Source organism: Fringilla coelebs (assembly GCF_963513975.1).
Source record: "Fringilla coelebs genome assembly, chromosome: 27".
NCBI classification, from domain to species: domain Eukaryota; kingdom Metazoa; phylum Chordata; class Aves; order Passeriformes; family Fringillidae; genus Fringilla; species Fringilla coelebs.
The window spans coordinates 1,415,465-1,442,434 of record NC_140053.1 but is presented as its reverse complement, the minus strand read 5'-3'; the positions used below and the strand labels follow the sequence as shown (position 1 = coordinate 1,442,434).

Below are 26,970 nucleotides of genomic sequence, written 5' to 3'. Positions count from 1 at the left end.
CAATCAGGGCGCGGGGCGGAGCAGATCGGCGGGGCGGAGCGCCAATCCCCGCCCTCGCTGCCGCGCGGCCCCGCCCCCGCCGCGCCTGGCCGAGGCGAGCGGAGCCGCGGGCGCTGCGGGCGGACAAGATGGCGGCGCCGGGCGAGTACTTCAGCGTGGGCAGCCAGGTGTCCTGCCGCACCTGCCAGGAGCAGCGCCTCCAGGGCGAGGTCGTCGCCTTCGACTACCCCAGCAAGATGCTGGCGCTCAGTATCCACCCGCCCGCGCCTCGCCGCGCTGGTGCCGGCCCCGGCGCGGCCCGCTCGGGCCTCTGCGGCCCGCCCGATGAGGAGGGGGGGGGGCGTGAGGGAGGGAGGGGAAAGGGGGGAAGGAGGGGAGGGGATGTGAGGGGATCGAGGTGGGCGGCGACAGGGAGGGGTCTGAGGGGCTGCGGGAGACCCCCGGGGGAGAGGGGGGAGCGGGGGGTCCGCTCGAGAGGTTTTGGGGGAATTAGGGAGGTTTGTGCTGGGGTGAATGAGGGGATTGGGGAGCGCTGTGTGCGGGGATTGGGGCGATCGTAGCGGGGGAGCGGGGGATTGAGGAGCCCTGAGCTGGGGTGAGTGGGGGAGTTGGGGGTGTTGTAATGGGTGAATGGGATGTGGGGTGTCCTGTAGGGAGATTTTGGGGGGAGTGAGGAGGTTTGTTTCGGGGGGAATGGGGGCCCATTTTGGGGTGAATGGGGGATGGAGGGGCCCTGTATTATGAAGAGCTTTTGAGGGGGAGTGGGGAGCTGTGTACTGGTTTGAATGGGGGAGAGAGAGCACCCAGTTTTGGGGAGAATGGGGGGGGCTGTGGTGTCCTGGGGGTTTTTGGGGAGGGCAGTGAGGAACCTGTAGTGGGGTGAGTGGGGGTGTGGCATTCACTGGGGGGGGGGGGGGGGTTGGGGAGCCTTGTTTTGGGGTCAGTGGGGTGTTCCCTGCCCCCCCTCCAATGTGAGCATACATGGATATGGTTTTGTTTGGAATCTGCAAGGAATGGGAAAAGCCGAGGGCTGTTGGAAAGCAGTGGAGGGTCCCAGGAGATGGGGGAAGGTGAATGCTCAGCTCAGGGCTGGCGTTGGAGTTCTGGGGGGCCTGGGGTGAGTTCTGCAGGGAATGAAGAGCTCAGAGAGGGTTTTGTGGCTGGAGCTGTGGGAAACACAACAGGAAAAGGCCCCCTGGGTGCCTGGGATGTGGTTGGAGCCAGGGGAGCTCCCAGGTCCCCATTAGAGGTATCAGGAAAGTCCCAGAGAGTCCAACAGGTCACTCAGTGCTGCTTGGAGGGCTGAGCCTGCCCTTCCCAAAGTCCAGCTGTTCCTGCCACAGCTGGGGTGCTCCAGCTCATCCCCCAAAGGGGGAAACTGGAATTTCCTGGCTTTCTGCTCATCACTGAATGGTGTTTTTTAGGGAGGGCTCCACCTTGTGCTCAGGGGGGCTGGGAGAGGAGCAGGGACTTCCATGAGGATCTCTTCCAGGGGGAGAGGGTGTTGGCATGGAAGAGGCTCTCCATGCTGTGCTCCATCCATCCATCCATCCATCCATCCATCCATCCATCCATCCATTCATTCTCATGGGAACAGAGGAATTGTGCAGCTCTGGAAGGAGTGGGGTTTTTTTTTGTGGGGGTGCTCTCTCATTCCCAACAGCAATACCAGCAACCAACCTTGTGTGTCCCTCTCCTGGGAATTCCCTTCCTTCCAGAACAGGGAATGCTCCCTGGGATGCTGCTGCCTGCAGGAGGAAAAGAGTTCTGGTGGAAAAAGTGCAAATTTGGTGGTGCTGGTTCAGGCCAGTGGTGATGTGGGCTGGTGCTGGTGGAGCAGGACTGGAGAATCAGTCTGGAGTTGGGATAGAGCAGGCTCAGCACCAAAGGGAGATGAGTGAGATGGGATCACTGATGATCCCAAACAGGGACAACGCAGCAGAGGAGCTTCCCACAAACCCAACCTTCTCCTGGTTCGTTCCTGGGCCGTGTCCCACCTACAAAAACCTCTCTCTGGATTTGTTTTCCTTAATCCCCTCCTCCAGAATGCCCCTCTTCCAGTGGCAAGCCCAACCACGCAGACATCCTGCTCGTAAACTTACAGTACGTGTCAGAAGTGGAAATAATCAATGACCGCACGGAAACGCCTCCCCCTTTAGCCTCCCTCAACGTCAGCAAGGTGAGAGAGCCTCTCCTCAGCAGGGATCCCCCAAAATCCTGCAGGGATCCCCCAAAATCCTGCAGGATTCACCATTGGAGCTGCTCCCAGCGCAGCTTCCCAGAGTTCCATCCTGGATCTGGGCTTTGGTGATTTGGCTCTGGGTTTTACCACTTTGGGCTCTGGATTTTGGCATTTGGGGCCTGGATTTTGTTTGGTTTAGGGTGTGGGGTTTTGGCATTTAGGGCCTGGTTTTTGGGTGGTTTTGGGGCCTGGATTTTATATCTAGATTTTTGGCATTTGGGGACCCGGATTGTGGTATTTTGGGGGTCTAAGGTGATTTTGTTTTGGGGCTTGGATTTTGAGGGGTTTGGAGCCTGGGTCCAGGTGGTAGTGTTTAGGGTCTGCATGATGCTATTTTGGATCTAGATTTTGGTGTTTTGGGGTGCACAGGAGGGGTAAAGATGAACTTATAAAGGGGAACTCCTGGAATTCTGAGGAATTGCTTTTCATCCATCCTGGAATGGGATCACTGCCCATTCCCAGTGAGGTGAAAAACGGGGAAGGTGACCCTGAGCTCTCGGTGCTGGGATGAATCCAGGTGTGGGGGGCTCAGTTGTCACCTCCTTGTCCCACAGGGACACCTCTCCTGGGGCTTCGTGCCACACAGGTGGCACCAGCTGGGTGTCCATCCCCTCCTGGGTCCCTTCCCAATGGATCAACACGTCTGAGGTCTCAGATGACACAGCTGCCACCAAGATGTGACCGTTGGCTGTCACTGCAGCGAGTGACATGGCTGGGAGCTCAGCCCGAGGGGAACCCCCTCAGGAATTCCAGTGCTGACTTTGGGGATCCCCTCAGGAATTCCAGTGCTCCCTTTGGGGAGCCCCCTCAGGAATTCCAGTGCTCCCTTTGGGGATCCCCTCAGGAATTCCAGTGCTCCCTTTGGGGAGCCCCCTCAGGAATTCCAGTGCTCCCTTTGGGGATCCCCTCAGGAATTCCAGTGCTGACTTTGGGGATCCCCTCAGGAATTCCAGTGCTCGTTTCAGGGAACCCCCTCAGGAATTCCAGTGCTCACTTTGGGAAACCCCCTCAGGAATTCCAGTGCTCACTTTGGGAAACCCCCTCAGGAATTCCAGTGCTCCCTTTGGGGATCCCCTCAGGAATTCCAGTGCTCCCTTTGGGGATCCCCTCAGGAATTCCAGTGCTGACTTTGGGGATCCCCTCAGGAATTCCAGTGCTCGTTTCAGGGAACCCCCTCAGGAATTCCAGTGCTCACTTTGGGAAACCCCCTCAGGAATTCCAGTGCTCACTTTGGGAAACCCCCTCAGGAATTCCAGTGCTCCCTTTGGGGATCCCCTCAGGAATTCCAGTGCTCCCTTTGGGGATCCCCTCAGGAATTCCAGTGCTCACTTTGGGGATCCCCTCAGGAATTCCAGTGCTCATTTCAGGGAACCCCCTCAGGAATTCCAGTGCTCACTTTGGTCTTTTCCAGCATCCCAGAATTGTGGGTTTGGATTTGGGGAAGGGACAGATGCAGTGAGGTTGGAAGGGCTGGAGGGCAGTTCTGTGGGCTCTGCCCCACATCCCCATGGGGGCTCAGGCAGGCTGGGCTGGGACGGTGCTGCAGGACTGGGATGTTTGTGGTGGTACTGGTTGGACTGGGAGAAGGAGGTGTGAGCACACAGGAGTGCTGGTGGTGCTCCAGGGAACCCAGAGAGTTGGGGGTTTTTGGGGACACCCCTGACCCAGGGGGCTGGCACTCACCCAAGGACCTTGGCACAGCCATCCGGTGCCATTCCAGGGAGATTTTGGAGGGATCCCCTTGATCTCCCCAGCCTGCTGGCACCCAAGTGGGATGAGGGGCCACCCTGGCATGGCTCTTGGTGGCCCTGGCACAAACCTTGGTGGCTCCCACGGTCCCTCCTTGCCTGGTGCTGTGAATTCCCACTCATTGATGAGGTGTGTGCAGGGAACTCCTCAGAGTGCTGGATCCAGGGGGATCCAGGGGGATCCAGGGGCTGGAGCTGCTTGGCTGAGCCATTTCCTCTAGGGATGGGCAGGGAGGGCTCACCTGCTGCAGGGAGCACAGGGATGGATCCCGTGGGAATGCTGGGATGTGCTGCTGGCACCTCTCCAGGGCTTCCAGTCACATCCTGGTGGCCTCTTGTCAGGGCTGTCCCCAAGTCTGGGTGCAGCAGCTGCTGGAGGAGCATCCCAAGGCCTGGGACAGAGGGGATCCAAACCTCAGGCTGGGGAAGGGGGGACATGGCAGAGGGGATTTCCAGGGCTCTGTCCCACAATTCCAGCCCATCCCAGTGTGGTGGGGAGGGGTTCCCACTTCTCCAGCCTTGTGGCAGCCCCCCTGGAGGGGTGAGGGGCTGTGGCACCCCAGGGAAGGCTGGGAAGGGTGTGGGGTGCAGGGGAGTTCCTGTGGAACGTTGTGCCTGGTTTGGAGGCCTGGCTGGTGGTCTTGGAGAGAGACATTCCCACATGGAACAGGGTGGGTGGCTTGTGAGGGTGAGGAAGGCTCCTGTCCCTGCTGAGGCATTCAGGGAGCACATCCCAGTGCCTGCTGCCACCAAGAGGGGACTCGGGATGGCTGGGAGAGGGACTCCTGTCCCTCAGGGGCACTAAAGTCGCCCCAGTCAGAGGGAGCTTGGGCTTTCCATCCTCAGAAGGGCTTTGGAAAGGGTGAAACCCCCTCAGCCAGCAGCAGGAATCCAGACCAGCTCTGGGTGTGCTCCCAGGAATGGGGAGGCTCCAGGAGGAGGAAGAGGAGGGATGATGCTGGTGTGGCTCCTCCACTGCGGCAGCTCCAGCCAGGAAAAGGCAGCTGGTCCAAGGCTGCTGCCTCCAGGCTCTGCTTCCTTCTCCTCCCACATCCATGGGATGCAACCTGGGGGAGGCCAGGGTCGGGGTTTTCCATCTCTATTCCAGCACCCTGTGTGTAATCACACCTCCCCACACACGAATGAGACTCCCAGATAACCAATTCTGGTTATTTTTTGGGAACAAACCAACTGCTGCAGGCTAAAGTTGCTCCTACTCCTGCGTGGAGCATTTACTCCGAGCGTGTTGGGTGTTCCAGGCTCCTCTTCCCCATCTCCATCCCGAGTGAACTGAGTAGTGAGGGGGGAATTAATTCAGAAAAGGCAGAGGGGAAGGGGCAGGGGGACGTGAGAAGGTGACACCACCATCCCCCAAATCTCTGGAAGGCCCTGGCACTGGTGAAGGTGGGAATTTAGGCTGGAATCACAAGGGGCAGAGCCATATCTGGGGTGTCCCCGTGTCCCCTCAGTGCTCCCAGCCCAACTCCCTGTCCCTGTGTTTCCCCAGCTTGCCAACAAAGCACGGACGGAGAAGGAGGAGAAGATGAGCCAGGCGTATGCAATTAGTGCTGGTGTCTCTCTGGAGGGGCAGCAGCTCTTCCAGACCATCCATAAGACGTAAGTGCCCACCCTGGGGTCCCCAGTGCCCACCCTGGGGTCCCCAGTGCCCACCCTGGGGTCTCCAGTGCCCACCCTGGGGTGCCACCCCTCTCCAGCCAGACCCTGGAGTGACCGGGGGACTCTTTGCCCCCTCAGTGGGACTGTGTCCCACCCTGGGGGGGGCAGTGGTGGCAGTCCCTGATGCCATTGTCCCTCCCCTCAGCATTAAGGACTGTAAATGGCAGGAGAAGAACATAGTTGTGATGGAAGAAGTCGTCATTGCCCCTCCATACCAGGTGGAGAACTGTAAAGGCAAAGAGGGGAGCGCCCTGAGCCACGTACGCAAAATAGTGAGTGTGGGCTGGGGACACTGGGAGGGTGGCACGTCCTGGGAGGGTGGCACCTGCTGGGGACAGCCTCTCCTGGCATCCCCTCCCCTCTCCAGATCCCCCTGACACCCTTTTTGAGTCGTGTGTTCAGAATGGTGAGCAGGGGCTGGGGATGCTGGAAGGACTGGGCGGGTGTCACCTCCCTGGGGACACCTGGGACCCCTTCCTTGCTTGGCCTCCAGCCCCTCCAGGTGTTCCCCAACCCCTCTTTCTTGGCCTCCAGCCCTTCCAGGGGTCTTCCAGCCCCTCCAGGGGTTCTCCAGCCCCTCCAGGGGTTCTCCAGCCCCTCCTGGGGTTCTCCAGCCCCTCTTTCTTGGCCTCCACCCCCTCCAGGGGTTCTCCAGTCCCTCCAGGGGTTCTCCAGCCCCTCTTTCTTGGCCTCCAGCCCCTCCTGGGGTTCCCCAGCCCCTCTTGTCCTCCAGCCTCTCCAGGGGTTCCCCAGCCCCTCCTGGGGTTCCCCCTTGGCACTGTCCCATCCCTGAGCCCCTCGGTGCCCCCCTTGCCCTGCAGGTGGAGAAACACTTCCGGGACGTGGAAAGCCAGAAGGTCCTGCAGCGTTCACAAGCACAGCAGACACAGAAGGACACGTCCCTGTCATCCTGAGGCCACCTCGGGGCCACCACCCCGTCCCCACGTCCCCTCCCTGGAGGTGGCGCTGGGGACACCTTCAACTTTTATTTCCTTTTTTTTTTTTTCTTTTTTTTTTTTTTTTTTTTGGGGAATCTCAACCAATTCCAAACTTTAGACTTCAAAACAAACGAGAAAAAGAGAATAATTTAAAGCTCCTCACGCATTACTTGACTAACAGACTTTGTTTTTCCGCCATGGTTTCTCCCTCCAGCCAGTCAGACTCTGTTAATTTTATTTTTTGGCCTTTTTTTTTTTTTCCCCTTTTCCTCTCAATTCCTGCCTCCCTTTTCCCCAAAATTCCCTCCAGAAAATAAAGCTAACGAGCTGACTGTGGTGGCTGACCCGGGACCCTCGTGACCAACGTGGTCTCGTTTTAATTTTGTTTGCACAGGGCAAGGCTTGAATTAGTCTTATTTTTCTTATCTTTAAATATATATATGAATATATATTAAAATGTTCTTTAAATATTTGTCTGCTTCTAGCAGGGTCGTGGCAAAAAATCCCTCTAACACCCCCTTGGGAGCAGCCAGAACCTGGATTTGGGGTTTTCCTCCATTTCCTTTATGTTTTTAATTTTTGTTGCCCTTTTTCATTTAATTTTTAATTTCTTTTTTAATTTTAAAATTTTTTTTTGCCACGATCCTCCCCCTCCCTGTTTTGTTTCCTTCCATTGTTTTTTTTGTTGTTTTTTTTTTTTTAATTAAAGAAAATTTTAAAAAAGCAGATCAAACTCAAAACAATTCAAGCCCTGCCTTTAGGAAAATTAAAGATTAAAAAAAAAATTTAAAAAAAGAAAAAAAAAAAGGAAAATTTTTTAGTCTTGTTTAGCAAAAAACAATAAAAACCCGAAATTTTTTTAACCATCACCGGAGTCTGTGGGGGCTCAATGGGGCGTGGCCTCGCGGGGGGCGTGGTCAATATGAATGGGCGTGGTTTAGGGTGGGGTTTGTTCCACCCTTTGTTATGGGGCGTGGCTTCAGCGGGGGGTGGGGCCTGGCGCGGCATTTTCAATGAGGGTTTGTTTGATTGATGGAGCGCGGTTTAGGCCATGGCGGGGTTTCGGGGAGAAGGCGCGGCCCGGGGCAGGCTGGAGGCTCGGCGGGCGCGGCTGTTCCGGAGCGGGGCCGCGGTTTTGGGGCAGGAGCCGCCATTGAATGGAGGGGCGCGGCCTGAGGGGAACGAGGGCTCTTCAATTAAAGGGGCGTGGTTTGCCTTGGAGGGCGTGGCTTACCCGTGGCGGGGCGCTGATTGGTTCGCGAGGCGGCTTTTCCGGCGCGGCATTTCCGGCGGGACGGCCCGGTGATGGCGGCGGGCCGCGGGTGGAGGCGGCGGGCGCTGCGCCTGCTGACGGCGGGCGGCGGCGTCCTGCTCACCCGCTTCCCCTTCTGGCACTGCTTCAGCGGGCTCCTGCTGTGCGCCGAGCGCGCCGACCTGCGCCGGTGCGCGCCCGGGGGCGAGACGGGGCCGGGCGCCTGCGAGTGCTCGTGGGGAGCCTGGGCCTGAGGGGGGCCCGCGGGCGGTTATGAGGGCAGGGGCGGCTGTGGGGCTGGACTGGCGGGGATCTCTGAGAGCCTGGGGTGCTTCTGGAGCCTGGAGGGTCAGAGGGGGGTGTGGGGTGTGGGGCCTTGAGAGTCTGGGGGAGTGTCAGGGGTGCAGAGGCTGCTGTGGAGCCCTGAGGCCCGGGGCTGTGGGGGGCTTGGGGTGGTTCTGGGGGGCTGGGGCTGGGAGAGCCTGTGGGGCCTGGGAGGCTGCTGAAGTGTGGGGCAGCTGGGGGGCTCCTGGGTGGGTGTGGGGCTGGGGCAGGTGACAGGGACCCTTGGTGGGGCTGGGGCAGGTGGGGTTTGAGGTGGGGCACAGAGCTGCTGCCTAGGGCTGAGGGGAGACCCCAGCAGCGTTGGGGTCTGGAGGAGGGTCTGGGAAGGGGACAGAGCAGCAGAGGGGGCTCAGAGGGGCTCTGTGGGGCAGGGGAGGGCTGTGGCTGCCCCATAACCCGGAGAAGGCTCTGGGGTGAGCACAGGGGTGCCAGAGCTGCCGTCCCTGTCCCTGCAGGAAGCCGGACATCCCAGTGCCCTACCTGTACGTGGACATGGGTGTGGCCGTGCTCTGTGCCAGCTTCATGTCCTTTGGGGTCAAGCGGCGCTGGTTTGCCCTGGGGGCCGCCCTGCAGCTGGCGGTGGCCACCTACGCTGCCCACGTCGGGGGACACGTGCACTATGGCGACTGGCTCAAGGTGAGACCCCCCCCCCCACTGCTGTCCCCAGAGCCCCAGGCAGCCGTGGGTCACACTGAGGGGCAGCCGTGGGTCACACTGAGGGCAGCCCCAGGGTGGCACTGAGGGCAGCCCCAGGGTGGCACTGAGGGCAGCCCCAGGGTGGCACTGAGGGCAGCCCCAGGATGGCACTGAGGGGCAGTGACAGGCAGCCCTGGGTGGCACTGAGGGGTAGCCGTGGGTGGCACTGAGGGCAGCCCCAGGGTAGCACTGAGGGCAGCCCCAGGGTGGCACTGAGGGGCAGTGACAGGCAGCCCTGGGGGGCAGTGATGGGCAGCCTCAGGGTGGCAATTATGGCAGCCCCGAGGTGGCACTGAGGGCAGCCCTGGGTGACACTGAGGACAGCAGCAGGTCACACTGAGGGGCAGCTCTGGGTGGCACTGAGGGCAGCCTCAGGGTGGCAATTATGGCAGCCCTAAGGTGGCACTGAGGGGCAGCTGTGGGTGACACTGAGGGCAGCCCCAGGGTGGCACTGGGGGCAGCCCCCGTGGCACTGATGGCAGCCCAGGTGGCACTGATGGCAGCGTGGCCCCGCAGGTGAGGATGTACTCGCGCACCATCGCCATCATCGGCGGCTTCCTGATCCTGGCCAGCGGTGCCGGGGAGCTGTACCGGCAGAAACCCCGCAGCCGCTCCCTGCAGTCCACGGGCCAGGTGTTCCTGGGCATCTACCTCATCTGCCAGGTATGGGGCTGGGGACACCTGGGGACAACTCGGGCAGGGGACACGGGCACCCCTGTGCTGTGGGCTGGGGACACGGTTCCCTGCGGGAGAGGCCTTGGGACAGTGCTCCAGATTGTCCCTGGTGGGAGCCTCAGGGACAGTCCACCACCACAGGCCACCTCAGGGTGGTGTCACCAGTGCCACCGAGCCCACACTGTCCCCAGGGGAGAAGCCTGGGGCACCACATGTCCTTGGGGGATTGTCACCAGTGCCACTACACTGCATCCCCCATGACCGCCAGGTTTTGGGGACCCCCTTCTGCCACCTCTCCCCGTTCTAGAACTCCAGGTCCCTGTTGTCCCTGGGGTAGAAACCTCAGCCAGCACCGATGCCATCCCCTGCTGTGAGCATCCCCTTGTCCCCTGCTGTCCCCGCAGGCCTACTCCCTGCAGCACAGCACCGAGGACCGCCTGGCCTACCTGGACCACCTGCTGGGGGGCGAGCTGGCCCTGCAGCTGCTCTTCCTGCTCTACGGGCTGCTGGCCCTGGCCTTCCTCTCGGGTTACTACGTGAGGACAGCAGCGCAGGTGCTGGCCGTGCTGCTGCCCCTGGCCATCCTGCTCATCGACGGCAACCTGGGCTACTGGCACGCGCTGCGCCGCGTCGAGTTCTGGAACCAGATGAAGCTCATCGGCCAGAACGTCGGCATCTTCGGGGCCGTGGTCATCCTGGCCACTGATGGATGAGGGGGAACTGGGATGAAGGGTGGGAGGGATTTTTTTAAGGAGCGCCGCTATTTATTCGTTGATTTTTTGGGGGTTTTTTTTTTTTTTTGGTGGTGTTTGTAAATATTTGATAATTTTGGCGGAGGATGGGTCGGGGGGGTCCTGCCTGGGGGGTGGCGGCCACTGTGTGGTCAGGGTCCCTCTCCCTGCTGAGGGGTGTCACTGCTCCCCCCCCCCAATAAAAAATGTATTTTTACTGATGCACTGAGAAATCTTTAATGTCTCACGCCAGGGGGCTCAGCTTTGGGTGCCAGGGTGAGGGGCTGCAGCTTTTGGGGCACAAACTGCTTTTGGGATCCTGGAACTGCAATGCAGGAGTGCTTTGGGCAGCTGATGGGGAGGGAGGGGCTGCTCTGGGGGAAACTGCTTCAGAGGAGTCACTTTGGGGGGAGCTGATTCAGGGGAGATGCTTTGGGGGGGCCTGGAGGGCAGAGCTCCTTTAGGGGCTTGGGGTGGAGGGGCTGCTGCAGGGGAGCTTCATGGGGAGCCACTCTGGGGGGCCAGGCCTGCAGAGGGATGTGAGTCTGAGGGGCTTGGGGAGAGCTGCTTGAGGGGGAGCCACTCTGGGGACTTGGTGGAGAGGCTGTGGGTATTCTGGCATGGGTGGGGGTCCCGGTGGGACCCAGGGAGGGGCTGGCAACCCCCAGGGTCCCTGTGGGCTGTAACTGCAGTGCCCTCGTCCTGTACCGGGGCTGTGTGTGTGTCCCCAACCCCCCCGGGCTGGGCAGGGCTGTGTGTGTCCCCCCCCGAGGAGGGCAGGTGTCTGTGTCCCCTTCAGGTGTCCGTGTCCCCCCGCCCTGTCCGGAAAAGCAAACAGGGCTGATAAGGGGCTTCCTCCGGGGGGCCCTAATGGCGCCTCCGGCGGAACCGGGGCCATAAAACGCGGGCAGGCGGCAGAGCCCTGTTTGCTCGGGGGGGCCACCGCGGCTCCTCACCCCCGCGACCCCCCCCGGCGGCTCCAGCCCCGCGCCTTCACCCCCAGACCCTCCTCTTCCTCCTCACTGCCCTTGGGGAGGTGGGGGCAGGCAGGGGACACCCCCAGCCCTGTCCCCGCCGGGGTCCCCGCTGTGCCGGGGGGTGCAGCCCGCGCCCCCCCCGCCCGCGGCAGAGCCATCCTGTGACCTTTGGAAAATGTCTGTTTGCTGTCACTCGGATAAATGGGGCAGAAAGCTCCCGCCTTCCTCCCCGGGTCCCCCCGCGGCTGCCGGGGGCCACCCGCGCCCTGACCCCCCCCCCCGCCTCGGCAGCGCGGTGACATTGTCGCAGCGGTGGGGTCCCCGCAGCCCCCTCGGTCCCGTCAGCTCCGCACCGACGCGAAAGGTTCGGGGCCGGGGGGGCTGCGGGGGCTGCTCCCCCCTCCCGGCGCTGCCCGGAGCCCGGCGCCGCTCGGCCGGGACCCCCCGCCCGTGTCCCCGCGCCCCGCGGGTGTCACAGCGCGGCCACGCCACAGGGGACAGCCCCCCCCACTGCCACCAGCCGCATCCCCGCCGCCGCTCGCCCGGGTGACAACCGGGGCAGGAGTGGAGGGCGCGTCCCCTCCGGTCGGGGCTGGCACCCTCCCGTGTCCCCTCCGGCCGAATCGTGTCGCCTCCAGCCGCGCTGGTGGCACCCCACAGCGTCCCCACGGCCGTGTCCCCTCCAGCCAGGCCCCTCCGCCCCACTGGCCGGGGATGCGGCTGCAGCTGGGTGGGGACATCCCGGGGGTTTTGGGGACCCCCTTCTGCCACCTGTCCCCATCCCAGCGCCCCACGGTGGCTTTGGTGGCCCCTGCCCGGCGGGCACGTCTCCGCCGCGTGCCTCAGTTTCCCCCGGAGCCGGTGATTGCTCCTTAATGGTAAATCCATACGGGATTAATGTCCCCGCACGGGGGGCTGGAAAGGTCACCTCATCCGTCCTGGGGGTGGTGACAGCGCTCGATGGCGGTGGCGGGGCTGCGGTGACAGGGCTGTGGTGGCGGCTTCGTGCCTGGTCTGGGGAAACTGAGGCAGCCGTGGCTGTAGGTGTGTCTGTCCCCTCCACTGTCCCCCATGGGTGGCTCAGGGCCGTGGGTCTTGTCCCATGTGCCAGGTTTGTGTCCCTGGGTGTGGCTGATGTCCCCGTGTCCCGCTGCCACATCCCGCAGCTGTCTCAGGGCAGGTTTGTGTGACACGGCTGCGAGTGACATCCATGTCTGTCCCGTGTCCTCGTGCCACGGCTGCGTGTGACATCCGTGTCCACGTCCTGTGTCCTCGTGCCGCAGCTGTGTGTCACATCCATGTCGGTGTCCGTGTCCTGTGTCCTCGTGCCACGGCTGTGTGTCACATCCATGTCACTGTGCCGTGGCTGCCTGTCACATCTGCCATGTGCCATTTCATGTGCCCTGGCTGCCTGTCTTACCTATCTGTGTGCCACGGTGACATGTCACACCTGTGCCCGTGTCCCGTGCCCACCTGGCATTGCCATGTCTGTGCCCTGTGGCCACACGCGTGTCCCTGTCTCCCCGTGTCCGTGTGTCCCGCCCGTGCCCCCCTTGCTCTGTCCTCCCCAGCCCCTCCGTGCCCCAGGCTGGGCACCCTGCGGGGGGACAGTGACAGGGTGCTGGCACGTGTCCCCCGGCCGTGGCGGGGGGGCCGCAGGGTCCTGCGTGCCCGTGGGTCTGTCACGCGTGAGGGAGGAGCCACCAGCCCCCCTCGGGCTATAAAACCCCGGGCGGGTGCAGGAGCCGCCGTGTCCCCGGCACTGTCACCCCACTGCCAGGCCCTGCCTGTCACCTCTGCCTCCGCCATCGTGAGTGCAGCGACGGGCGGGGGTCCCGGGGGTCCCTGAGGGGAGCTCGGGACCCCAGGAGGGACAATCAGCTCGGGGACCTGTGGGGCTCTGGAGGGGGAGTGTCCCTTTGGGGGCACGGGGGTCTCTGGGGTGCTTTGGGGTGGGACAGCTCCCTTGGGGACACTCTGGGGTGGTCTCTGGGAGGGAAGTGTCCCCGTGGGATATGGGGGGGGTCCCGGGGGTGAGGATGTCCCTTGAGTGGGGCAGGGGTCCCGGGTGGGGGATGAAACAAGTCCTTGGGGACCTGGGGTTCTCTGAGGGTGTGACATTCCCACAGGGATCGGGGTCCTGGGGTTTTCTGGGGGCAGAGCTGGTTTGGGGGTCCCGGGGGTGATGGGGGTGCCCCCCCGCAGCCACAGCCGCCCCTCGCCCCCGTCCCCCGCAGATGGTGACGTCCCCGCGGCCGTGGCGCGCGCTGGTGGCCGTGTCCCTCTGTGCCCTGCTGTGCCTGGCGGCCGCGTACCCCCCGAAACCCGAGAGCCCCGGCGACGACGCGTCCCCCGAGGAGATGGCCCGGTACTTCTCGGCCCTTCGCCACTACATCAACCTGGTCACGCGGCAGAGGTGAGCGCGAGTGGGGCGGACACGCGTCCCTGTCCCCGCGGGGTCCCCTTCGCACCTCCGCGCGCGCACCCGCGGGGTCCCCGTGGCTCAGGCGCGCTCCCGTGTCCCGCAGGTACGGGAAACGCGCCAGCCCCGGCGCCGCGGTGACGGAGCTGCTCCTTGGGACCGGCAGTGACAGGTCACGGTGAGTGTCCCTGTCGCTGTCCCCCTCCCTGTGGGCGGGAGCTGTGGCTGCGCACCCCGGGCTGGGGGTCCCGGGGCTGTTCCTGGTCCCGGGCGGGGTCGGGGGTCTCTTTTCCTCTTCTCTCACACCAGCTCTTCCCGCAGGTACGATGACGACTCCTCGTGGTGACCGCCCCGCCCAGCGCCCCCTGCCCCCCAAATCCTCCCCATCTCTCCGGGACCCCTCCAGGGGACCCAGGGCCGGCGCAGGACCCCCCCAACCCCCCGGAAGGCCGGGGACCCCCAGAACCCGGCCTGGGGGCGTCCCGCTGCCAGGAGGGGGCCCCGACCCCGTCCCCTCCCCACCGCTGCCGGGGGGGTCCCGCGTGGTCCCTGCACGGCCCCGCAGCGACAATAAAGAGCGATCGTGGGCACGGGCGGCTCCGTGCTGTGCGTGGGGGGCGCGGGGGGCGCGGGGGGCGCGGGGAAGGGCAGGAGGGATGGAGGGGTGGGGGAGATGGAGGGGTGCAGGGGGGATGGAAGGAACGGGGGACAGGAGGTGCCAGGGTGCAGGGGGGTGGACAGGGATTGGGGGGTGAGGGGTGGGAATTTTGGAGGAGGGGGTGCGTAGGGAAGGGTGGGAGTGGGGTGAGCTGGGGTTGGATACTGGGGTGCGCTGGGTGTGGGGTATGGGGGGCACTGGGGGGGGGGATCCACCGCCGGTGAATGTCGGGGTGCAGGGGGGGCTGGGGCACAGGGGTGGTGGCATTCGTGGGGGTGCTGCCCCTCCACCGTCCCCCTGTCCCACTCCCTCCCTTCCGTCCACTCCTGCCACCCTTGCGCCCCCCTGACTGTGCCCCTCTCGTCCCTCTGTCCCCACACCTGTCCATCTGTCCTTCCGTGGGGCCGGACGCCCGTGCCCACGTCCTGTCCCCTCCGGGAGCCCCCTCAGCGCGGGGTCAAACATTAACCAGGGGCCAGCTGTCCCTGTCACCCCCCGCCACGGCCCCTGTCCCCCCTCCCCGTCCGAGTGGGCACCTGGCCACAGGTGCTGCGTGGCAGGGTGACATCAGCGGGGACACGGGGGGGATAAAAGGGCCAGCACGGCGGTGGCAGCAGCGGCACCGAGGACCCGGCGTGTCAGGCAGCGTCCCCTCGTCTCACCGTGTCCCCGCGTCCCCGCCCGAGGAAGAAGGTGAGTGGGAACGGGGAGCCGCGGGTGTGTGACAAACGGGTGTGTGACAAACAGGTGTGTGACAAACGGGTGTGTGTGTGTGACATGTGTGTGCAGTGGTTTGTGCAAGGCTGAAGGTGTGCAGGAGTGGGACACGGGGTGTGCAGGGGCGGGAGTGCACAGGTGTGTGCAGGTGTGTTCAGGTGCATTCAGGTGTGCACAGGTGTGTGTTCGCATGTGCAGGTGTGTGCAGGTGTGTTCAGGTGTGATCAGGTGTGTGCATGCTCTGTGTGCTGTGTGCAGGTATGTGCAGGCGTGTGTGGTGTGCACAGGTGTGTGCAGGTGTGTGCATGCTCTGCATGCTGTGTTCAGGTGTGTGCAGGTGTGTTCAGGTGTGTGCAGGTGTGTGCATACTCTGCCTGCTGTGTGCAGGTGTGTGCAGGTATGTTCAGGTGTGTTCAGGTGTGCACAGGTGTGTGTGAGGTGTGTTCAGATGTGCAGCTGTGCGCCGCTGTGTGTAGGTGTGTGATGTGTGCCCAGCTGTGCCCAGCTGTGTGCAGGTGTGTGATGTGTGCCCAGCTGTGTGCCGCTGTGTGTAGGTGTGTGATGTGTGCTCAGCTGTGCCCAGCTGTGTGCAGGTGTGTGATGTGTGCCCAGATGTGCACAGCTGTGTGATGTGTGCCCAGCTGTGCGCAGCTGTGTGTAGGTGTGTGATGTGTGCCCAGCTGTGCACAGCTGTGTGTAGGTGTGTGATATGTGCCCAGCTGTGCCCAGCTGTGTGTAGGTGTGTGATGTGTGCCCAGCTGTGCGTCGTTGTGTGTAGGTGTGTGACGTGTGTCCAGCTGTGCCCAGCTGTGTGCAGGTGTGCGATGTGTGCCCAGCTGTGTGCACGCTCCGTGTGCGAGCGCGCCCTGTCCCGTTCCTGCCCCGGTGTGACCCCGCTGTCGCTGTCGCAGCCATGGCCCCGCGCCGGCCGCCGCTGCTGTTGGTGGCCTGCGCTGCGCTGGCGCTGCTGCCGCTGCGGCCCCGCGCGGCCCCGGCGCAGCCCGCCTACCCCGGCGACGACGCGCCCGTGGAGGACCTGCTGCGCTTCTACAACGACCTGCAGCAGTACCTGAACGTCGTCACGCGCCCGCGGTGAGCAGGACCCGGGGCTGCCCGTCCTGACGGGCTCCGTGTCGCGACACACCCCCTATCGCGACGTGCTCCCCGTCGCGGCGCTCTCCCTACCGGGACGTGCTCCCCATCCCAGCGTGCTCCCACCACGGCGTGCTTACCTTCGTGACACCATCCCCAACTCGATGTGCGCCCTGTCTTGACACGCTCCCTGTCATGACACACTTCCTATCCCAATGCACTCCCTGTCGTGGCATGCTCCCTGTCATGACACACTTCTTATCCCAATGCGTTCCCTGTCATGACACACTCCCTGTCCTGACACGCTCCCTGTCATGGTGTGTTCCCCATCCCAATGTGCTCCCTGCCGTGACACGCTCCCTGTCATGATGTGCTCCCTATCCCAATATGCTCGCTGTCGTGACAGACTCCCTCTCATGACGTGCTCCCCATCCCAATGCACTCCCTGTCATGACACGCTCCCTGTTGTGACACACTCCCTGTCATGACACGCTCCCTGTTGTGACACGCTCCCTATCCCAATGCGTTCCCTGTGATGACGCGCTCCCTCTGATGATGTGCTCCCTATCCCAATATGCTCCCTGTCGTGACACGCTCCCTGTCGTGACACATTCCCTGTCATGACACGCTCCCTGTCGTGACCCGCTACCCATCCCAATGCACTCCCTGTCATGACACACTCTCTGTCATGATGTGCTCCCCATCGCACTCCCTGTCATGACACACTCCCTGTTGTAACCTGCTACCCATCCCAATGCACTCTCTATCATGACACGCTCCCTGTTGTGACACGCTCCCTGTTGTGACGCGCTCCCCATCCCAGTGCGTTCCCTGTCGTGACGCGCTCCCTGTCACGAGGTGCTCCCTATCCCATGCTCCCCATCACTGCCCGCTCCCCGTCGTGCCCCTGTCCCTGTCGGTGCTTGTGGATCCATGGTGACCCCAGCGCGGTGACTGACGTGCCCTGACTCCGTGGTTTCACAAGGCTGAACAAACGCTTTCCTGAGCTGGCTTATATCACACTAACGCTGTGTCAAAGAGATACTGTACTGAAAAGATACCACAGAAAAACCCTGGGTCTGATCCTACAGACACAGCTTTGACCCAGTTGGCCACTCAGTCCAAACAACCATCCTCAGAATCCGATTAGCAAATCACTCTGGGCCAATGATCTCCGTAACACATTCCCCATGTGCCAAACAACGGCAGCAGCAAGTAGAGAAAAGAACGGGGTTTTTTTTCCTCTTTTTCTCTGAGCTTCTCACTGCCTTCCCCGGGAGAAACCCTGGGAGGGAGAACGATGTCTCTGTCTGTTCAGAGAGTGTGAATGCCACAGGGACACGCTCCCCGCGGCGTGTCACTGTCACCCGGTGCCACCGTCCCCTAACGCGTCCCCGTTGCAGGTATGGCAAGCGGGCAGGTGGGCGAGCGCTGGGCCAGGAGCCCCTGGGAGCCCCGGGCTGCTGAGCCCCAGGTGAGGGGCTGGGGGGCAGGAGGAGCCCCCCACGGCTCCCCCCATGGCTCCCCCCGGCCTCAGGGTCCCCACGGGGACAGCCTGGGGGGAAGGGAGGCTCTGGGCTGGGGGAATTCTGGGGGAGGCCCTCAGGGTGTCAGGGTGGGGGATGTAGGACTGGGGGGTCTTGGGGGGGGCCTGAGGGTGTCAGGGTGGGGGTATGGGACTGAGGGGTCTCTGTGGGGAAGGGGACACAGTGTGACCACCCTCCCCCCTTTTTTTTCAGGGACACCGGTGGGGCTGAGTGGGTGAAGAAGCCCAGGACGTGCAGCCCCCCCTGCCCTCGCTGCCCCCCCGGCCCCCCCAGAGCGACACTGAGGGGCCAGGACAGACCCCCAGCAATAAAACCCCCCCTGCAGCCACCGCCTGTCCTGTCTCTGCCTGCTGGGGACACTGGGGACACTGGGGACAGTGGCCGGGGGGAATGGGGGTGCTGGGGACACTGGGGGTGTTACAGACGCTGAGTCTGGGGACCGCGGTGATGCTGGGGACAGAGGGGGCGACGGCTCTGGGGGTGCTGGGGACACGGGACACGGGGGGCACTGAGGGTGTCGGGGACACCGAGTGGCTGTGCTGGGGACACCGAGTGGCTGTGCTGGGGACACCGGGGGTGCTGGCATTGTGGACACGCCTACGCGGCCGTCCCTGTCGCTGTCCCTGTCCCCGTGCCCGTCCCTTCGGTGCCAGTCGCGCGTGTCCCGCCGCTCCGCCGCGATGCCGGCGGCCGCCCCCGCCTCGGTCACGGGTGAGCGCGCGCGCCGGGCGGGGCTTGCACGCGCACACTCGCGGGCACGCGCGCGTGCAAACACTCCCAAACCCCCCCCGTGCACGCGTGGGGGGGCAGGGTCGTGGAGGGGGGGATGGGGGGGTGCCTGGGTGGGGGGCACAGGGTGCGTGTGCGCGCGTCGGGCACGCGCGTGTGCAAATGGGGGTGGTGGGGGGGGGTCGGTCCTGCGGGGGTGGGCGCCTGAGTGCGCGCTCTCGTTCGCGTGCGGGTGCGCGTGCGTTGCACGCGGCCCCTTTAAATCCGCGCTCCCGCCCCCCCCTCCCACCGCCCCCTTAAAGGGGCCGAGCCCCCGCCGTCCCCCCTCCCCACGCCGCGGGGGGGTCCCACCCGCGAGCGGGGTGGGTGTGCAAGCACGGGTGTGCAAGCGCGGGTGAGCGGGCATGGGGCGGGGGGGAGCGCACGGGCGGGGGTCGCGGGGAGCGCGCCCGTGGGTTTGCACGCGAGCGGGAGCGCGCGTGGAGAGGCGCGTCGGCGCGCGAGCGCGGGGGCGCGCGTGCCGGCGAGGGCGCGCACACGCGTGTGCGCCGTGCGGGTGCGCGGCGGTGTTTGGGGGTGGGGGGGGGTGGTGGTGGTGCGTGGGTCCGCACACGCGGGTGAGCGCGCTCAGGTGGTTTGCACGCGTGGGAGCTCGCGTGCGTGTGCACACGCGGGAGATGCGCGTGCACGAGCCGTGCCCGCGCGTGTGAGCTCACGCCGCTGCCCCCCCGTCCCCCTCCGCCCCCTCCCCGCCGCCGGGCGTGCAAAGCGGCCGGAGCGTGCCCGGTGCACACGCGTGTGCAAGGCGGGGGGCGCGGGGCCGGCGCGGGTGGGGGCCCCACGCGGGACCGGGGGGTTGCGGGGGGGGCGGCGGTACCCGGATCTGGGGCGGGGGAGCCCGGCCCCGCAGCCATGAGCCGCCCCGGCCCCGGGTCCCCGCCGCCCGGCCCGGCCCCCGCCCGCGCCCCCCCGGCACCCCCAGGTACGGGGGGCTGGGAGGGGCCGGGGGCGCAGCCCCGCGGGGGGGGTGAGGCCGCCGGGGGGGCGGCGCGGGGTGGGGATGCGGTGGGGGATGAGACAGGTGGAGGGAGATGGGGTTGGGGGTCCGGGTGATGCTGTGGCCCCCCCTCGATGGGGAGGGGGGTCTGATGGATGCTGCCCCCGCGCCCCCCTGGCTGCATCGCCATCCTCCCCCGCCATTGCAGCGCAGCCGCGCAGCCGCTCCCGCCCCCGCGGCCCCGGATGCGGCCCCCCCTCAATTGCATCGCCCCCCCCATCTCATCGCACCCCCACTGCACCCCTCCCCCTTCCATTGCCCCCCCTTGCAGCCCCCCCCCCCCCCCCTTTCACTGTGCTCAGGGGGGCTTTTGACTGCACGGTGACAATTTGGGGGGGGGGAGATTCATCCCCTTGTCCCTGCGGCTGAAGGAGGAGGGGGCATTTCCGCACTGCCAGCGGACCCCGACACTTGTCCCCGTAATGGGGGGTGGCAGAGGGGCCTGGGACAGGAATGGGGGGGGGGACACGACCACCCCCGCCTGCACTTTCACCCACGGCGCTGCTCCTCCCCCCACTCCGTGTCCCTGTGCCCCCCCCTCCCCCAGCCATGCAGCAGGTCCTGGACAACCTGATGGGGCTCCCGGGGACCCCGGGGGTGGCGGACCTTGACCTCATCTTCCTCCGCGGCATCATGGAGAGCCCCATCGTCCGCTCCCTGGCCAAGGTACGGCGGCGAGGGGGGGTGAGGGTCCCCCCATCCCCCCCGGCACCCCCGGGACGTGAGGGGCTGCCCCCCGTGTGTGTGTGTGCGTGTGCACGGGTTCTGTGTGCGTGCGTGTGCTCCTGTTCCCTAATCCCCCCCAGCACCCCCAGATCCCCAATTCCCCCTGGCCCTGAGGGTCCCTAAACTCCCTGTCCCTGGGGGTCCCTAACAGCTCTGCTGTCCCTAACCCCCTGAGCCCCCGCCTGCGGAATCCCCTCGGCCCCTCCGAGTGTCCCTAATCCCCCCAGAGGTCCCTCATGCATCCGGGGGTCCCTAATCCCCCCCAGGAGTCCTTGGGGGCACCGTGTCCCACCGGGGGCGTCCCCGATCCCCTCAACCGCTGGAGGTCCCGAACCCCCGCGGCACTCGGGGGGTCTCGGCCCTCACCCGCCCGTCCCCGTGGGTGTCCCCGGTGTCCCCAGGCGCACGAGCGGCTGGAGGAGCGGAAGCTGGAGGCGGTGCGCGGGGACAACCTGGCGCTGGTGCAGGAGATCCTGCGGGACATCGGGCGCCTGGCGCGGCCCGAGGCGCAGGGAGCGGCGGCGGAGCTGGCCCGGATCCTTCGGGAACCGCACTTCCAGGTGCGTGGGACGCGAGCGGGACCCTCTGTCCTGCACCACAAGGCGTGTGACACGCCTGTGCCAGGCGTGTGACCCGCGCGTGCCAGGCGTGTGGGACACAGGGGTGACCCCCCCGCCCCGCGTGTCCCAGTCGCTGCTGGAGACCCACGACTCGGTGGCTGCCAAGAGTTACGACCCCCCCCCGAGCAGCCCCGGCCCGGAGGCCTCGCTGGGGTCGCAGCCCGTGCCCCCCGACGCCGTTCGCATGGTGGGCATCCGCAAGGCAGCCGGGGAGAACCTGGTGAGCCCGGCCGGGGTGCTGCAGGGGCGCCGGGAGGGGGTGGTGGGACATTTTAGGGTGCTGGGAGATTTTGGGGTGCTGGAGAGTGCTGGGGCGTTGCGGGGGGGTGGGGACATTGGCAGGTGATGGGGCGTTTTGGGGTGCCGTGGGCATTGCGAGGCGCCGGGTGGCTTTTTCGGGTGACTGGGAGCATTTTGGGGTGCTGGGGCTGTAGCGGGGTGTCCGCTGGGTGCCGGGCGGGTGTCATGGGTGTGTTCCTGCTGGGGGCTGAGCGGGGCTGTCCCTTCAGGGGGTGACGTTCCGGGTGGAGCGGGGGGAGCTGGTGATCGCCCGCATCCTGCACGGGGGGATGGTGGCGCAGCAGGGGCTGCTGCACGTGGGGGATGTGATCCGCGAGGTGAACGGGCGAGAGGTGGGCAGCGACCCGCGGGCGCTGCAGGACAGCCTGCGCCACGCCAGCGGCAGCGTCGTGCTCAAGATCCTGCCCAGCTACCAGGAGCCCCACCCACCCCGCCAGGTACCGCCCCGCATCCCTCCCCTCGTCCCGCCCTGCATCCCACCTGTATCCGCCCCTCATCCCGCCCCGCATCCCACCTGTATCCGCCCCTCATCCCGCCCTGCATCCCACCTGTATCCGCCCCTCATCCCGCCCTGCATCCCACCTGTATCCGCCCCTCATCCCGCCTGCATCCCGCACCCACCACCCTGCCACAGCTCGCCCTGCCCTGTGCTGCCAACCTCGTGTTGTCCCCCTGTCCGTGCCCTGTGCCCCTGGGCTGGTGGGACCCCCGTGTCCCCCCCGTGCCCTCTCTGCCGGGCTCGGATGGTCCCTTCCGTGTCCCCGTCCCCGCTCAGGACTCGGGTGCCGGCTGGCAAAGGGTGCCCTGTGCTGTCCCTCCCCGCCCCGTGCCAGCCAGCCCCGTCTCCGAGGGACAAAGCAGCGCTGTCCCAGCTCGGGCTGTCCCCGCGCTGTCCCCACGCTGTCCCGCTGCCACCGGCGCGGTGCCCCGTGTGCCACACGGCCGTGTGTCGCCGCACGTCCCCATGTGCGCCATCGCGGGCGCGGCGCTGGCGGCGCTGGGCACCCTCGTGTGCCTGTCGCTGGCCCTGGGGCTGTGCCTGGGGGTGGCCGTGGTGCTCGCGTGGGGCGCGGCGGCGGCGGCCGGAGCCCTGTGCGTGTGCGCGGGGGCCGTGCGGGCCTGGCTGCGGCGGGCACGGCGGGCGCACCCCGGCGGGGGGGGCTCCTAGCGGGACACACGCGCGTGGCTGCGTGTCACACGGGTCCCGCGTGTCCCCTCGCGGCGCGGAGGAGGTGGGCGTGCGGGGGTCCCCCCCCCGCGCTGATCCCCCTGTCCCCAGGTGTTCGTCAAGTGTCACTTCGACTACGACCCGGCCACCGACAGCCTGATCCCCTGCAAGGAGGCCGGGCTCAAGTTCATGGCCGGGGACCTGCTGCAGATCGTCAACCAGGATGACCCCAACTGGTGGCAGGTCAGGGGGGCCCTGGAGGGGTGGCCTGGGGGGTGGTGGCACTTTGACCCCATCCTGGGCCACGGAGGGTGAGGGGGTTCTGGGGGAGATCGAGGGGTCCCTGTGGGCTTGGGGTGTGTCTGGGAGTATTCCTGTGAAGTGGGGGGGTCCCTGGAGCTCGGGGGGTGTCCTTGGAGCTGGGGGGGCTACTGGGGAATTGGGGGAATCCCTGGAGCAGGGGAGGGTTCCTGTGTGGACACAGAGGACTCTGGAAATTGGGGGATTTCCTGGAGCTCGGGATGCGTGTCCTGTCCGGATTTGGGGCTGAGTCCCTGGAAATGGGGAGGGTCCTTGTGGAACCCGGGGGGTCCCCGAAGCTGGGGGTGTTCCCTGAGGTCGGAGGGGTCTCCAGAGTCCAGGGGGGACTCTGTGGGGCTGGGGGGTCCCCATGCGTGGCTCCGTGTCCCCAGGCGTGCCACGTGGAGGGCGGCAGCGCGGGGCTGGTGCCCAGCCAGCTGCTGGAGGAGAAGCGCAAGGCTTTCGTCAAGCGGGACGGGGAGGTGGCTCCCTCGTCAGGTACGGGGACACCGGCCTGGCCGCGGGGGACACGGCTTGGCGGGGCGGGGGATGGAAGGGCCACCTCCCGAGGGGGAGCACGGCGGGTCCCCTGCGCCTTGTGACAATGTCCCCGTCGTCCCAGGGCCCTGTCCCCTCGGCACTGTCCCCGATTCTCAGGGTGATGTCCCCGTGGCACTGCCCCTGCGGAAGGTCCCAGCTCCCGTGCCCCTTGTCCCCGTGCCAGGGTGCTGTCCCTGTCTGTCCCTGTCCCCGTCCCTGTCCCCAGCTCAGCCAGCCCCTTGTCCTGGCAGGGGCCCTTTGTGGCAGCCTCAGCGGGAAGAGGAAGAAGAGGATGATGTACCTGACGACGAAGAACGCCGGTGAGTGCCCCAGGGCACTCCCCCGGGGACGCGGTGGTGGCACCCGCTGGGACAGGGCGCCCTGGGGTCCCCAGGACGGGTGCCAGCCCTGTCCCTCTCCCAGAGTTCGACCGGCACGAGCTGCTGATCTACGAGGAGGTGGCGCGGATGCCGCCGTTCCGCCGGAAAACGCTGGTGCTGATCGGGGCTCAGGGCGTGGGGCGCCGCAGCCTCAAGAACAAGCTGATCATGTCCGACCAGGCGCGCTACGGCACCACCATCCCCTGTGAGTGTCCCTGTCCCTCCGGCGCCACCCCTGTCCCCGGAGCATCGCTGTCCCCCCGGCACTACCGCTGTCCCCGGAGCATCTCTGTCCCCTGTCACTGCCCCTGTGCCCCATCATCATCCCTGTCTCCTGTGCTCATCCCTGTCCCCGGAGCGCCGCTGTCCCCTGTCACCACCCCTGTGCCCCATCATCGTCCCTGTCTCCTGTGCTCATCCCTGTCCCCGGAGCGCCGCTGTCCCCTGTCACCACCCCTGTGCCCCATCATCGTCCCTGTCCCCTGCCAGCGTCCCTGTCCCTGTCAGCATTCCCGCCCCTGCCATCCCTGTCCCCTGCCAGCATTTCTGCCCCGCTGGCATCCCTGTCCCCTGCGCTAATCCCTGTCCTCTGCCAGCGTCCCTGTCCCTGTCAGCATTCCCGCCCCTGCCATCCCTGTTCCCTGCCAGCATTCCTGTCCCGCCCCGCTGCCATCCCTGTCCCTGTGATCGTCCCTGTCCCCTGCCAGCGTCCCTGTCCCTGTCAGCATTCCCGCCCCTGCCATCCCTGTCCCTGTGATCGTCCCCGCCCGCATCCCTGTCCCCGTGACGGTTCCCGGACGGGACCCCGGGGCGGGCGGGTGTCACTCGGGTCCCCCCCCGGCAGACACGTCGCGGAAGCCGAAGGAGAGCGAGCGGGACGGGCAGGGTTACCGCTTCGTGTCGCGGGGAGAGATGGAGGCGGACATCAAGGCGGGCCGGTACCTGGAGCACGGCGAGTACGAGGGGAACCTGTACGGCACCAGGATCGACTCCATCCGCGCCGTGGTGGACGCGGGCAAGATGTGCATCCTGGACGTGAACCCGCAGGTGGGGGACGCGGCCAGGGGACGGCGACAGCGACAGTCGGGCCCCCCGGGCGCGGGGCTGAGCGCTGTCCCCACGGCCAGGCCGTGAAGGTGCTGAGGACGGCGGAGTTCGTGCCCTACGTGGTGTTCATCGAGGCGCCCGGGCCCGAGAGGCTGCGAGCCATGAACAGGGCGGCCCTGGAGAGCGGCGTGGCCACCAAACAGCTCACGGTGAGGGGGAAACTGAGGCAGGTTTGGGGGGCAGGAGGCGGACACAAGGTCACAGTGGGTGTCCCCCACCATCTCGGGGGTGATGGGGAAACTGAGGCAGGTTTTGGGGTGCAGAGGACACACAGGTCGCAGTGTGTGTCCCCCACCATCCCAGGGGGTGAGGGGGAAACTGAGGCAGGTTTGGGGGGCAGAAGACACACAGCTCACAATTAGATTTTCCTACCCCAGGGCTGATGGGGAAACTGAGGCAGGTTTTGGGGTGCAGGAGGTGGACACAAAGTCGCAATGTGTGTCCCCCACCATCCCCGGGGATGATGGGGAAACTGAGGCAGGTTTTGGGGTGCAGAGGACGCACAGGTCGCAGTGTGTGTCCCCCACCATCCCGGAGGGGGTGATGGGGAAACTGAGGCAGGTTGGGGGGCAGAAGACACACAGCTCACAATTAGATTTTCCTACCCCAGGGCTGATGGGGAAACTGAGGCAGGTTTTGGGGTGCAGGAGGTGGACACAAAGTCGCAATGTGTGTCCCCCACCATCCCCGGGGATGATGGGGAAACTGAGGCAGGTTTTGGGGTGCAGAGGATGCACAGGTCGCAGTGTGTGTCCCCCACCATCCCGGAGGGGGTGATGGGGAAACTGAGGCAGGTTGGGGGGCAGGATGAGGATGCACAGGTCGCAGTGTGTGTCCCACACCATCCTGGAGGGTGATGGGGAAACTGAGGCACGTTTTGGGCTGCAGGAGGCGGACGCCCAGCGCACGGTGGAGGAGAGCAGCCGCATCCAGCGCGGCTACGGGCACTACTTCGACCTGAGCCTGACCAACGATGACCTGGAGCGCACCTTCGGGCGGCTGCGGGAGGCCATGGAGCACCTGCGCGTGCAGCCCCAGTGGGTCCCCGTCACCTGGGTCTATTAGGGACCCCCGAGCCCCCCTTTCAACCCCCCCAACCCACCCGGGAGGGCTGGGGGGGCCGCGGGGGGCTGTGTCTCACGATGAGCTCGCCGTGCTCAGCCCCGCGGGGGGCGGGGGGGGGTGTCTCTCTGCAGAGCCCCCCCCAGGTCCAGCCCGACCCCTCTGTCCCCCCCTGGTCTGCCCCAAATCTGGGGAGGGGCAGAAGCGGTCGTGGGGTCCCATGGGGGACACGGCCCCCCCACAGCTGAGTCACTGCCAGAACCTGGGGAAGCCCCCCTGTCCCGGGTGGGGACCCCCGGATTGGGGATGGGGGGTGCGGGGTTTGGGGGGTCCCCTCTCTGTCCCCCAGGCCACAACCCGCCCCTCGGGGACCCCCTTTTCCCCTTACCAGGGTGGGGGTCCCTCACTGTCCCTTGTGTCCCCTGTCACCCCTTCCCAGGTAGCAATAACCCCCTCCCCGTGCCCTGTAATTAACCCTTAATTAACCTTTAACCGACCTTGTCATTAACCTTGTAATTAACCCAGTAGGGGGCTGTGGCTGGGGACTCGCTGCGGGGGGTCTGGGGTGGTGACAGGGCGTGTCCCCAAGGGACAGGGACACGGGGGGTGCGGGGTGTGTCCCCGTGTCCCTCCTGCCCCGTGTCCCCCTAGCCCCTGCCGCCGTTTACTCCTTTTTGGTACTTTGCTGTCAATTTTATTAAAGGCGAGAAAAATGGGTTTGTCCCTTGTGGTGGACGCGAGGGGGGGTGGGGGGCTGACGTCACCTGTGTCACCTGTGTCACCTGCGCCGCCCCACCCCCAGCCCTGCCCCACGTGGCGCTGATGGTTTTTTGTCCGCAAATCGCCATTTCCCACCAGTCTGGGGCTGGGAGGGCTCTGGGAGGGCTGGGGGGGGGGGTGCAGTGAGCGTGTCACACGCGTGTCACACGCGTGTCACCTTGCACACGCGCGGGGCCCTTCCTTGGTGCCGCCGGGAGGGGTCAGCAGAGCTGCAGGCACCGGGGGGGGGGGGGGCGTGGGTGTGCAAGGGGGCCTGGGGGGCGTGCAAGGGGGTTTGCAGGGGGTGTGGGTGTGCAAGGGGGCCTGGGGGGCGTGCAAGGGGGTTTGCAGGGGGTGTGGGTGTGCAAGGGGGCCTGGGGGGCGTGCAAGGGGGTGTGCAGGAGGTGTGGGTGTGCAAGGGGGCCCGGGGGGCGTGCAAGGGGGTTTGCAGGAGGTGTGGGTGTGCAAGGGGGTTTTGGCTCCCTTGCACAAGCGTGGGGCTGTG

At 65.5% G+C, this 26,970-nt stretch overlaps 5 protein-coding genes across 5 annotated transcripts; all 5 read left to right on the top strand.

Moving 5' to 3' along the window:
• The first annotated feature begins 72 nt into the window (after positions 1 to 72).
• Positions 73 to 7,503, top strand: LSM12 (LSM12 homolog). The gene is made up of 5 exons (XM_084222220.1): positions 73 to 249; positions 2,046 to 2,179; positions 5,498 to 5,607; positions 5,813 to 5,939; positions 6,489 to 7,503. The coding sequence occupies exons 1-5, from the start codon at positions 129 to 131 to the stop codon at positions 6,579 to 6,581; spliced, it is 585 nt and encodes a 194-aa protein (XP_084078346.1). The 5' UTR covers positions 73 to 128; the 3' UTR covers positions 6,582 to 7,503.
• A 400-nt stretch (positions 7,504 to 7,903) lies between these two features.
• TMEM101 (transmembrane protein 101) lies at positions 7,904 to 10,496 on the top strand. The gene is made up of 4 exons (XM_084222235.1): positions 7,904 to 8,047; positions 8,658 to 8,838; positions 9,415 to 9,561; positions 9,978 to 10,496. Exons 1-4 carry the CDS (start codon positions 7,911 to 7,913, stop codon positions 10,284 to 10,286), a joined length of 774 nt encoding a protein of 257 aa, XP_084078361.1. The 5' UTR covers positions 7,904 to 7,910; the 3' UTR covers positions 10,287 to 10,496.
• A 3,022-nt stretch (positions 10,497 to 13,518) lies between these two features.
• Positions 13,519 to 14,049, top strand: LOC311163230 (peptide YY-like; the record flags this gene model as incomplete). The annotated part of the gene is made up of 3 exons (XM_084222000.1): positions 13,519 to 13,697; positions 13,810 to 13,881; positions 14,025 to 14,049. 3 exons carry the CDS (start codon positions 13,519 to 13,521, stop codon positions 14,047 to 14,049), a joined length of 276 nt encoding a protein of 91 aa, XP_084078126.1.
• Positions 14,050 to 15,991: 1,942 nt separating this feature from the next.
• Positions 15,992 to 17,637, top strand: LOC311163255 (pancreatic polypeptide-like; the record flags this gene model as incomplete). Its single annotated transcript, XM_084222025.1, has 2 exons — positions 15,992 to 16,170; positions 17,574 to 17,637. 2 exons carry the CDS (start codon positions 15,992 to 15,994, stop codon positions 17,635 to 17,637), a joined length of 243 nt encoding a protein of 80 aa, XP_084078151.1.
• Positions 17,638 to 18,397: 760 nt separating this feature from the next.
• MPP2 (MAGUK p55 scaffold protein 2) lies at positions 18,398 to 25,709 on the top strand (the record flags this gene model as incomplete). Its single annotated transcript, XM_084222264.1, has 12 exons — positions 18,398 to 18,428; positions 20,051 to 20,169; positions 20,631 to 20,789; positions 20,920 to 21,069; positions 21,359 to 21,586; positions 22,429 to 22,560; positions 23,010 to 23,115; positions 23,409 to 23,477; positions 23,581 to 23,742; positions 24,382 to 24,584; positions 24,665 to 24,793; positions 25,533 to 25,709. 12 exons carry the CDS (start codon positions 18,398 to 18,400, stop codon positions 25,707 to 25,709), a joined length of 1,665 nt encoding a protein of 554 aa, XP_084078390.1.
• Between the last annotated feature and the right edge of the window lie 1,261 nt (positions 25,710 to 26,970).

Excerpts from the sequence above, each read along its gene's own strand:
- TMEM101 (XM_084222235.1), top strand. The coding sequence starts at position 7,911 with ATGGCGGCGGGCCGCGGGTGGAGGCGGCGGGCGCTGCGCCTGCTGACG. Across the intron at positions 8,839-9,414 it reads ACTATGGCGACTGGCTCAAG|GTGAGGATGTACTCGCGCAC; the intron begins GTGAGACCCCCC and ends GTGGCCCCGCAG. Across the intron at positions 9,562-9,977 it reads GCATCTACCTCATCTGCCAG|GCCTACTCCCTGCAGCACAG; the intron begins GTATGGGGCTGG and ends CTGTCCCCGCAG.
- LSM12 (XM_084222220.1), top strand. The coding sequence starts at position 129 with ATGGCGGCGCCGGGCGAGTACTTCAGCGTGGGCAGCCAGGTGTCCTGC. Across the intron at positions 250-2,045 it reads CAGCAAGATGCTGGCGCTCA|AATGCCCCTCTTCCAGTGGC; the intron begins GTATCCACCCGC and ends CCCCTCCTCCAG. Across the intron at positions 2,180-5,497 it reads CCTCCCTCAACGTCAGCAAG|CTTGCCAACAAAGCACGGAC; the intron begins GTGAGAGAGCCT and ends GTGTTTCCCCAG.